Here is a 12,061-nt window from a genome sequence, read left to right on the forward strand (position 1 = left end):
CGCTGCTGCTTTTGCTCCTCTTCTCCCAGGAGGATCCTGACCTTTGTTTTATATCGCTCCTTGCTCTTCCTAACTGTGCACAGGTCTATTTTCCTACCCCTGCCTCTCTACTCCCATCTCTTAATGCTTAAATTCAGCATCTGCAGAGAGGCTACACGCAACCTTTCGCATTCACCTGCATCCCTAAGCAAGCTGCCCAGGGGATGCTCAAGGGCATCGAGGGATGGGAAGGGATGGACACACAGCATCGCACCCACGACAAACCAAGGATGTTACCAAATTCCCGTCCACGCTTTCCCGTTCTTCCCCCGCCTCATTGGCAGAGGAGCGTTTCTGTGTCCAATAAAGCACGGTCCGAAAATTAAATATAAATAAATGTGAATATAAATAACTAGCAGAGAAGCAGCCGCGCTCCCAGGGTGGACAGTCGGCGTGTCTATCTCCCGGTATCCAGCTGCCGGCAGAGCGATTCCAGCCCTGCCCTACCGTGAGAAAGGAAGGGTGACCCGTGGTTTCCTGCTTCATGCCTGATGGGAATTTGAGTCCCTTCCCAGAGCTCGTCACCGTGTCCCCCGTGCCAGCCTCGGGGTGAGCGGCCTTTCCCCAAGCGCCTGCTGGAAATTTCCAGAGGCACCTCAGCAGTCCCGAAACAAAAAGCTGCGGTGCCTCCCCGCTGGCACTGCATTTTGGGATCTATTGCTCCTGGCGGACACACCACGCTCTGCTTCACCGGCTGAATTTTAAGCCTCTAAGTGCTGCACTGTTGGAGGGGTTGATATTAAATGTCCAAAATCAGGTGGGTCCATCCTGCAGCGATGAGAAAACATGAGGTTTCCTCTCTAAGATTAATATAAATAAGCATATAGGCGGCAGAAACTGTATTGCGAATGTTTAGCCTTTTATAGTAGAGGATGAGCTAAGCAAATGTGCATCAGGGATATGTGAAGGGAGGGTGAATCTATCCTTGTGATGGATTTTGTCCAAAATTCTTCCTAAAACTTAGCTCTCATTGATGCCTACTGTCTGCTGAAAGCTAGATAAGTGGTCATTCGAGGTCTCTATTTTTTTTAATCCCCTAAATACTATTTATTTTTGCTTTGCCCTCCCTCTTTCGTTCTTTTATTATTATTTTTATCCTGTCTTTTGTGGGGTGACTTATGGGATTCAAACTGCCTTGTCTGCAGGCCCCATAACACAGAGGGGCATGAACTCAAAGCTGAGGGTCTATTTCCTCTGCGAAACCATCTCCTTGAGAAGGGACAAGGTACGAAACTGCTCTGCAGGTAGAGTCACAGCAAGTGCCATGGGGCTGGCTGTGCCCAGATCTGCAGTTATCAACTTCATGAGGGTTTTTTTGTTTGTTTTTTTCCCCCCAGGGATCGTAGAAACCAGAATTTTACAACAGACTGAAACATGGGTTATAATCAGATGTGATGGAACAAAGCTGTACTTGCCGAGTGTGGGGAAACTGGGGCAAAACCCAAAGCAGAATGAGCATTGTGCAGGAAGAAGCATCTTTGCCTGATGATGTGTTTGCCATTAATGTGCTCTAATGGAGCAGACTGGAGCCCCATCCTTCAACAACCATCTTCTGCTGAATCCTGTTTAAAGCCTCCAGCAGCCATACAGGTGCCCAGCTATTTCTTTTTTCATACCTCCTTTTGAGATTAAATCAATCCTGCCCCTCCCAAGGCAGAATTCCTTCCTATAAAGCATTAACTGATCTGTCTCTCGTAACATTGATGTGGCTTTCACCAGCTCTCTTGAGCAATACTCAAAAAGCCAGAGAGGTTTTTAGTCTGGCTGCCCTTCCTGATGCTTAGCAGAAATGGTCCCTGGCTTGCTTTAATTTTATTGCCATTTAGGCATCTTTGACTATGCCAGCCTAAATAATTAATCTCTTTCTTTTTTTTCCTTTTTTTTTTTTCTCTGTGTGTATTTTGTGGTTCATTTTTACTGCTCAACTATTTCTTAAGGAAGCTGTGCATATTTCAGTGTCTTAAATACAGGTTTCCAAAGTTTTAGATGTGGAGGGATATTTTACATGTGAGCTATAGAAGGGTGCACTATAAAATGGACCAGCAGTACAATACTTTATGCACAAAATTATGAAGCACTGGTATAGGCTGTACAGAGACTCTGTGGCTGCCCCATCCCTGGAAGTGTTCAAGGCCAGGCTGGATGGGGCTTTGAGCAACCTGGTATAGGGGAAGGTGTCCCTGCCTGTGTCAGGGAGTTGGAACTATATGATCTTTCAGGTCCCTTCCAACCCAAGCCATTCTGTGATTCTGTGAAATCAAAACCGGGGGCATTGACTCTATAAATGGCCATGTATCGCTACATATGTCAGCAAAAGACCCTGTTGTTGTCACAGCATACATAAACTTGTATTTCAGGGGATGCTACAACTTTTAATGCCTTTAATGCCATGTGTAATGGCTTCAGAGGCCATAAGCAGCCTGTGGGATGGACTTTGGAAACCTTAACAACTTACCATGATCCTCTCCTACCAAATTCCAGATTGTTCTTGCTTTGCTGCTCTGTGTTTGATTAATCTAATTAACGAGATCCTCTGAATGACACTAGGATCAGCCTGTTAACTCCATCTTGGATGTTGCCTGTGAAATCCCATAGGATTGATTTATTTTCCTTCCCTGACATTTGTAAAGTGAAATCTGTGTTTGCAATCAATTTCTTTTCCCAATAAAAATCCTGATAAAATTTGTCTTTACATATATAGATATGTATGTGTGTGTATATACATATAGACACACATATATGTCTTAAAGAAAGATCCATGTCTCTTTGGCAACCACATAAACATAGTTATAACTTTACTTTCATTTTTTGGCTAAAAAGGATGGACTACAGCAGTACCCATTTTTCAGAGTGATTAAATACATAGTAGTATTTGTGCCATTTCTTTACATTTTACTTATCTTGGCAAATCATGGCTGATGCTTTCTTTGCATGATTACTTGTACCTTTGTGGGTTTTTGCCAAGTTGGGTGAAACAGGCACTCAGTTAAATTATGTATACAGAATTTTATTTATTAGTTAATTAAAGCACTCTTAAATGGGATGAATGCAGAAGAGGGGAAATAAGCTTATCCAAAGCTGTTCTACATTCAAAATGATTAAGCAAATGAAGTGGTATGATGATGATAGTTCTAAATACATGAAGGCATCAAAAAAATGAAAACAGGTAGATGTCATTTTGCATACTTTCATGCCTTCCTGCTGTGTCAACCCCCATCACTCTCCTGGGTTCGAACCAATTATTTGCTGAACTAAACTCATGGGGTAGAAGGTTGTTACAGAAATGTTCTCTCTGCAGCTGTTGAGGATGCTCCTGTGAGTAAAACCCAAGTTAAAATTTACAAGCCTGGTCAGTTGAAATGCTCAGATGCTCAGAGAGCAGCTTCTATTCAGGAGTTTGACTCTTCCATAAAGTCAACCACTGCTGGTTTCTCTCAGTTTACATCACCTGATAATATTATGACTTTAAATCACCCTTAGACTTTTTTCACCATGATACTAAAAACATTTGTTTTAAAAAGAAGGAGGAATTTAAATACAGGTTGCTCTAAAAGCACAAAATAAATTATGTGTTCAGCATCTTTATCTCTCAAATTAGATCTCTAGCTGATCTAATTTCAATGGATTTTATGTGCTACTTGGGAAGTAGCTACACGAAAGACTTTACTGTAATTCTCTGCTTCCAAGAACCATAGTCCAGTTTGCACTTGTCCTTGCTGACTGCAGGTTATAAAATCAGATGGCAGCATCGACATGGCCTTCAGCTTCAAAGAGCTCATGTTACTGGCATATTGTGTTGGCAGCCTCCCATTTCGACTGCTGATGAAGAAAAAAGTTACGAGAGATTTTAACATAATCTGTTCAGATTGGACTGAGCCATGTGCCTCTCATTCAGTCTATGAGCCAGAGTAAACCTAGGGTGGATGATGAGTTTGAAATGAAAATCTGTGTCTTTGGACCATATATTTGAGATTAGATGTTGCACTTAGTGCCGTGGTCTAGTAACGACGGTAGGGTTGGACGCGATGATCTTTGAGGTCTCTTCCACCTAGGTTGATTCATGATTCTGTGATTCTATATGGTGGTCTTTCAAGTTGTCACTCTTGGCCAAGGGCTCTTCCAAGAGCCTTGTCACAGACCCATCAAGGGAAACATCACACTCTGCATCTGATTAAGGCTGGCAAAAAGCATGAGAAAATTACTCCTGGTGTACATAAGCAAGCTTGGGCTCAAAAGTATGAACTTCACCAATGAAGAAAGAACAGAAAAATTAGGGTTGTTTAGTCTAAAACAGCCTGAGGAGTAGCAGAGATGGGGAGTAATGAATGTGGTCTTTGGTGTCACTGTCAATCCTGTTTCTACAGACTGTATTATTTGCAGGGAAGTGTAGGGGTGAAACATTTCTGTTTGATGAAATATGAAAAAAAGTAGAATCTATTCTGGGCAGTTTTTGTGAATGCCTGAATGTGATTGTAGGAATGCTTTTACAGATATACTGCAAGCCCTTAGGGGAAAAAATACATGGCAGCCACTTGTGCTACAGAATTAGATCAGTTGAAGCCTCCACGTGATCAGGTTTAACAGCTCTTTGATTCTACATTGGGTAGAAGTCTTCAGGAGTGGGAAGTACACTGAGACTGCTGTGCTAAGGGAAGTTTAGCACTGGAACAAATGTGTTTTTCTGGGGTGTATTTGACTGAGGTTAGTCACAAGGATGGTCTTTGGTCATGGGCATACATGGGATGTTGTGTTGGTCTGTGCATGCATTTGCCAGTTTTGTTGGATACATGGGACTAAAGGGTACACAGGCAAAACACTCTGGATTTAGAGATCTATTTTTTTTCATTAATTGTTGTGCAGTGAGGTACAGGCTGTGTGCCAAGGGCCAAAGAACAAAGTGGAATTTTAGTCTTGAAGTGAAATACAGATTCCCCTTTGAACTCTTAATTAGCTGCCCTAGGTTGGGCCAGTTTTTCTTAGCAAAAAATGCTTAGATGCTGCTATCTAGAGATTTATTTGTTTTAGGATGCCATTAACACTAATATATGGAGTTTAGCAGCCATAAAGAATTGATATTCTAGTATTTTGCTGTGACTCCAGAGCTGATGGTCTAGCATTGTGTCTGTGATTATTCCATGACTAGTTAGGAAAATGCCTGCACTTAATTTTAAGGGCGCAGTTCAGCAGCTTTCTGTTGAATGACTGTAGTTACTACAGCAAGAGCTACCTCCTACCTCTGCAAGTAAACACTGATGGGTTTTCTGCTGAACAGCTGATTGATTTGGATTCAGCAAACAAGGAAAAAGAGATTTGCAGGTCCTAAGGTAGCAGGATTGATGGCCCAACTGTGCAAGACAGCTGAGCTGATCTGCAGTGGGGAGGGCTACATAGCTCCTTCCTCTTCCCTTGCACCACCCCTGGCACTGGTCTGGTTCCAGGATATAGTAGAAGCATATGCTGAATAGAGGTGTTGGGTTTTCTCCCTAAACTGGTTCAGTGTGGGGTCAGATGAGTGCCAGCAGTGGCATAAGGGAGGAGGATGGTAAGGTGGAGGGCAAAGGGAGGTCACATCCCTTCCTAAGGCAATGATGCTTAACTGCATCTTAAAATTGCATGCTCGGTTTGTCTCAGCTGATTGCAGACGAACTACGTGGAAATGACGTCAACTGGGATATGGCCCCAATTAATTAGAAAGTGTTTTCTAGGGTAAAGCACTTTGGAAGGAGAAAGCCTGGTGATTTTTTTACTGAATGGAACCGCAGACTGTTGGTGTGCTCACAGCAGCAACTGCTCACTGTCTCCCTGCTAGGCTGACCACATTCAAACCTGTGTCAGGGAATTCTGCTGCAACAGCTTTGTTGCTTTAATTATATCTTCAAACACCATGGAAGGTGTTGGGATGTGTCCAGTTTTTGTCCTGTCCTTTTTTGCCCCTTCTAAATTCTGTGTTCACAAGGGAAATGGGATCAGGTGAGCCCAGGACACAACTCTTGCTTTTAAATCCGTCATCACTGTAAGCATTGGTAGGAGAGATTTCACTTTTAGCATGATTGTAAAGTTTTGGAAGACTCATGACTTCTGACACTGAACTAAACTAAACAAAATCCTCTTCAAGTCTGTTAGGTATAAAAACATCCTTATGCTTGTTCTCAAGTTACAACCTCCAAAAGTAATTCCTCACTTCTAATTTCTGCTATGAATTCTGGCCATGTGGTTGCCCTTATATATTTAGGACTCGTTATCTCTGTAGTTTAATCTTTCAAAAAGGTCAATGCAACTAAATGTGTGGTGTTGGATTTTTTTTTTTACTTTTTTTTTTTTTTTTAGAATTAGTCCCAGCACTGTGACTTTTCCATCATGTCGGAACCTATCACACTCAATGTTGGAGGAAAGCTCTACACCACCTCTCTGTCCACTCTGACTAGCTTTCCAGACTCCATGCTGGGGGCCATGTTTAGCGGGAAGATCCCCACCAAGAAGGACAGCCAAGGCAACTGCTTTATTGACAGAGATGGCAAAATCTTCCGCTATATCCTGAACTTCTTACGAACTTCTCACTTGGACCTCCCCGAAGACTTTCAGGAAATGGGCTTACTTCGGCGGGAGGTAGATTTTTATCAAATTCAGCCACTCATTGAGGCCTTGCAGGAGAAGGAGGTGGAGCTTTCCAAAGCAGAGAAGAATGCCATGCTCAACATCACCCTCGATCAGAAGACCCAGACTGTTCACTTCACCGTCCGAGAAGCACCCCAGATCTACAGCCTGTCTTCTTCAAACATGGAAGTGTTCAGTGCTCATATCTTCTCCACGTCATGCCTGTTCCTGAAGCTTCTTGGTTCCAAACTTTACTATTGCTTCAATGGAAACCTCTCTTCAATATCCAGCTACCTGCAGGACCCCAACCATTTGACCTTAGATTGGGTTGCAAGCGTGGAAGGCCTTCCTGAAGAGGAGTACACCAGGCAGAACTTGAAGAGGCTTTGGGTGGTGCCAGATAATAAACAAATCAATAGTTTCCAGGTGTTTGTGGAAGAAGTGCTGAAAATAGCTATGAGTGATGGTTTCTGCATAGATTCTTCTCATCCACATACTTCAGATTTCATGAAAAATAAGATTATTCGCCTAATTCGGTATAAGTAGGAATGACTGTTTATTGTGGTGCCAGCATGGAGATAACACAGGTTAAGTGTTTCCCTTTAAAACACACTTACAGCCTAATTCAGAATTGTGTTTATCTGGATTAAGAGTCACTAACAAGGAGATGATTTTTCCTTTAATGTACTTACCAATGTGACCTTTCAGAATATGTCTGTATTCTAGACGGAAGCGATATTGTCTAGCACCTGAATTAAGGACTGGTTCTGTCTCTGCCTCCACCTCTGACCTGCTGTACAATTGTGGGGAAAATCACTTAATTTCTGTCCTTTCTACATTTTCCAGTTGGAAAATGGGAGAGATCCTTAACCTATATTGCAGGGGGATGTAAGGGTTTGGTAATCAAGTTTTGAAATGTATCTACAGAACAGATGTAGTGAAGGATGCCAGGGAGCTGCAGTGCAGCAGACAGCCCTAGGAGCACTTTTTCCATGTCTCGCTGTATCACCTGTGCAGAACGTCCAGGAGCTTGGCTGGATCCACAGAGAAGATGCCTCACGTGCACTCTGTACAGCTGTAAAGCATGGTGCAAACTGCAAATGAGTAAGGGATCCCATTTCCTTGGGTTCAACAAAGGATTTCTGCCACCATCTGAAGCTGGCTTTGGTTTTTTCTGCACACTGAGGAAACCCCTTTCAGTGTTCTTCTTTCAGGGAAGCTGTATTGGAATAATGTCACTGGCACAGGGAACGACTAAGGAAGCCATAGAAGAGAGAATGGTGTTCTTACAAACCACAAAAATTGTGGCTGGTGGAGGAACTTTACTTTGGATGCTCCTGAACCTTTACTTTTACATTCCAAAGGCATCCAAGACAAGTAGTCCTTTTCTTTCTCTTAAAATGTTATTATTTATGTCTGGAGGATGCTGCTGGAACTTTCTGAGGTAAAAAAAGATTTCAGGGCAGAGGCCCCCAGATATCATCCAAATGTTTGAGCCTCTTCTGGCATTTTGGGCATGTCTGCCTTCAGCAGCGCCTGGAGTGCATGGGATGCTCTCTGGGTAGGATGGATTCCATCTGAGGAGACAATGTTCTCATCAGGCTACACCTAGTATTTTTCATTACAAAAACAGAGGCTCACTTTTCCTATCCTGGTACACTGAGCCTTTTTTTGTTTTTTAATATCCTTCTGAAATGGTCAGGTCACTAACAGCATTTTACCTGCTTGCTTGGCTTCAGTGTCAGATTGTCAGAGGTAAGGCAGTGGGAAACCAGAGGTGATGACAATGGTCAAGCTCTTTACTACACACCTGATCTGTGCTATAATGAAGATAATAATTCACTAGCTGCCATGTTGGCTCTAAACGTTAATTGTGCCACACTCAAGGCAGTTCTTTCTCAGCTAATTATGTTTAAAAGTATCTTGACTGTATTTCCTTAACCAGATTGCTATGAATGCATGAGAGGCCCTCTGGAACATTTTCTGGTGGCTTTAATGATGTAGAAGGGAAAATGCAATAACCAAGTTTTGCATTTAGAACTTTAGTGCTTCCAAAGGTTCTTGGCACAGGGCTGCAACGCTCAGTATTACTCATGTTCTTGTTTCCCAAAGTAACTAGTCTGTCATTATATTAAGCTGACCTGTGAGCAAGCATAAAGAACCTTTTTTTCTTGTAAAAAAACTGTGAGATCAATACATTTCTACTGTCCCAAGCTGTAACTGCATGAACAGCACAAACCAGCATGCTTATGGAAAAAATGCACATTCTGCTACTGTTGCCAACCTGTCACAAACCACTGCCCTTGTCTGACTTGGTGCTTAACCAGCATGATATATGTGGGACCATGTTGTCAGAAAGCACTGACTGGGCTTGAAGCCCTCAGAAGCATTAAACCTGGCAAATTTTGTGAATTTAGAGGATTGTAAACAGGATTTTGTGGCCAAATTCCAGCTTGAGTCACCATATTCTTCTAGTTTTAGTTGCATTAGGAAGAATTTTTTTTATTCCCCATCCTTGTCCTGAATTATAAAACATGAATTTGCCAGTCAGATGGACATTCACAGTGATGATCTATGCAGGTAATATGATTATGATCTGTAAAATGAACCCTCTTTCACCAAATCTATGCCTTGAAACAGGTACACCTTTGCTGAATTGATGATAACAGAGCTTTGGGGGATTGTTGACAGTATTTATTTTTAACCCACACCCTTGAGAATAGATTTTAAATTATCTGTAACAGGAGATCTTGTATGTTAGGACTGAAATAATACTTATCTGTAGGAATTTGCTTCTAGTCAGCTTGAGTTTATCCCAAGGTAAGAGCAGTGGGCTTAAATCTCATTTGGAAGCAGCGGGGGAAAGTCTGATCTACACCCTTTAGAGCTCTGGATCAGTACTGCTCAGTTCTGTTTCAGCAAAATAAAAATATTCCCTGGAGGAGTTGAATCATTACTGCATTTTCTGGTGAAGCGCAAGTAAGAGTCTGTAAAAGGAAAGAACTGAACTCAGATCTTCACCTGGAGTGCTTTAACTCACTGGTCTATTATGCAAAAGATGGATGACTTGAACACACATTTATTTGTGCTCATGTAACTAAATCAGGAAAAGGCACTGCTGGCCACAAATATCTGTCATTTATTAATACACAGAGAGGTGCAAAATACCTCTTTCATATCCAGAAACATGCAATATTTCCAACCAGTATAATTTCCACATGAGTGATGCCAGGCTTTGGGAGGGACAAAAAAAACTCGAGGTACCTCTAAACTGCTAAGTAGAATAAACATCTTTAAGCATGAGGTACTATTTATAGTGCCACGGTCATTCTGCATCTTAATCAAGTGTGGGAGATAGGCAGTAAGTGAATCACTTGTGATTGCAGTCAAACATATGCTCTACAAACGCAGTTGCTATTTCGAAGCACACAAAAAGCTAAATTTATAGCCAAATTTTGCAGTCTGTGAGTTACCTTATAATGACTGTTTATAGGAATGTTCTCTCTCCAAAACGTTTGTATTTTATCTGGATGGCTACTTTTTGTTTACCTTTTTTTCTGCACCCTAGAGGTGTAACTTGCTTTTGTTTACCAGTCAACAGCACTGATAGTGATTCTTCTCAAGAGTTTTCCTGAATTAAAGGGAAGCAAACATGCACAAAGCCATATGAAGTACAGCACAACCCTGTCACGAGTCATGAAAAGCAATTGGCATTTGTTACCAGTAACATCTAAAAATTATTTCACTGTTGAGTGGAATATTCATTCTCAGAACAAACATTATTTTTTTTCCTGGAAAGGGAAGGATCTAGTGACATTTTTTTCCCTTAAAGTTTGAAGGGTGCTTTCTTCTACATCCTGGTGCATAACTCCTGATTCTGCCATATGCCTGTCTCCCTCAACACCTTCGTGTACAAAATGAAGCCAAGTCCTGCAATATTTTTTTTAATGGCCTCAATTTTTTTTTTTTTTAATTATTGATAGTCACTGAATAGAGTGTTCAGTAGTGTTAGAACAGAAAAATACTAGAGTTAGGGCAGGTGATAAACAAGTTATTAGCTGTAGTCTAGTGGCATTTTCAGATCTGGACATGTATACAGCACAGTGGTATTTCTTATATGACAGAAAGATTGTTATGAAACATCTTAATAGAGTCCAGAAAGAATCACTAATGCATTTTTGTATGTGTTTTTAAACTTGATAGTTCTTACATATCTATCAATGTACAGTTAAAATTAAGGGACTGAAACCATACATAAATATTAAGACATCCTTAGTTCACGCAACTGTTAAGGGAGTTGGTGGGACAAGTGTTTGTTGCTGCAGGCAATGGTAAAGTAAAAAAAATAGATGTAAAACGTTAAACCTGAAAGAATTCACATGTTAACAAGAAATCTAGGATTTAGAAGGGAGAGAATAAAAAAAACTTGATGTATTCAGGGAAAAAAAACCAAACATCAAGATCACAATGGAGACGAAGATTTTGCTACATGAGGCTACAATTAGAATGATTCACTGGTCCTTTCCAGTTCTAATCTCCTATTGTGCACCTTAAATATGGGTCATGCCAAGAGTTATGCTGGTAACTTCTCAGGAGCAGGTAGCTTTGCTTCAATTTGCATGTGCTTTAAATCACCAGACATAATCACTGCTGTACTTAGCACATTATAACTGGGTTGTCAAGTATAAGTTGCTGCTTGAGTTCACTGGCAGTAAATACCCACGATCAATCAGATTTATTCCCACTCTAGGAAAGGCCAGAGGAGTCCATATATAAGGCTGATGGGAGTGATAAATACTACCTTCAGCCATAGACTGTGCAAAATAAATCTAGGATCTTCTGATACTTCGCAGATAAATGGAGAAGTTACAAAGAAGACTCCTTTGGGGAGTTTCATTTTCACCCCATCCCTTCGAATTTGGTGTCACTGCTCAGAATTTCAATATATTTTGAAGTATTTAACTGCTATTCTGCATCCACACACTGATGGACACAAGCAGTACTATTACGTGGCCCTCCCAGTAGAAGTCTCATCTGTGAATTAGTATGGGCAGTCATAAAGATGCTCTGCAAGAAGGGCTGCATCAAGTGTAAATATCCAGATCATGCTCTCAGATTCACTTGGGAAGAATACAAGGAATATTTTCCCTGTGAATTCAGAGAAATAGGAGCTATGGGCGGGGAGGACTGTATGGAATCCTTTTCTCCTCCTCCTCCTGTCATTCCTCTCATTATTTTCTTTCTCCAGCTCCTAATCGCAAGATTTTGCCATTGATCAGAATTTGGGCCCCAGTTCACTAATAGCCATGCTGTTGAAACAATAGTGTTTAAAAACTGTCACACAGTGCCTGTAAGGCTATTGCATTTAAAAATCTGGTTGCACTTCTCTGCTTGTAACTCATTCGTGAACTGTTACTCATATGTATTT

At 41.3% G+C, this 12,061-nt stretch overlaps 1 protein-coding gene across 1 annotated transcript; it reads left to right on the forward strand.

Moving 5' to 3' along the window:
* Positions 1–6,396: 6,396 nt before the first annotated feature.
* KCTD21 (potassium channel tetramerization domain containing 21) lies at positions 6,397–7,179 on the forward strand. Its single transcript, XM_009071426.1, has one exon. It carries the CDS (start codon positions 6,397–6,399, stop codon positions 7,177–7,179), a length of 783 nt encoding a protein of 260 aa, XP_009069674.1.
* The last annotated feature ends 4,882 nt before the right edge of the window (positions 7,180–12,061 follow it).

This window comes from Acanthisitta chloris, unplaced genomic scaffold (genome assembly GCF_000695815.1).
Source record: "Acanthisitta chloris isolate BGI_N310 unplaced genomic scaffold, ASM69581v1 scaffold23303, whole genome shotgun sequence".
Taxonomy (NCBI): Eukaryota; Metazoa; Chordata; class Aves; order Passeriformes; family Acanthisittidae; genus Acanthisitta; species Acanthisitta chloris.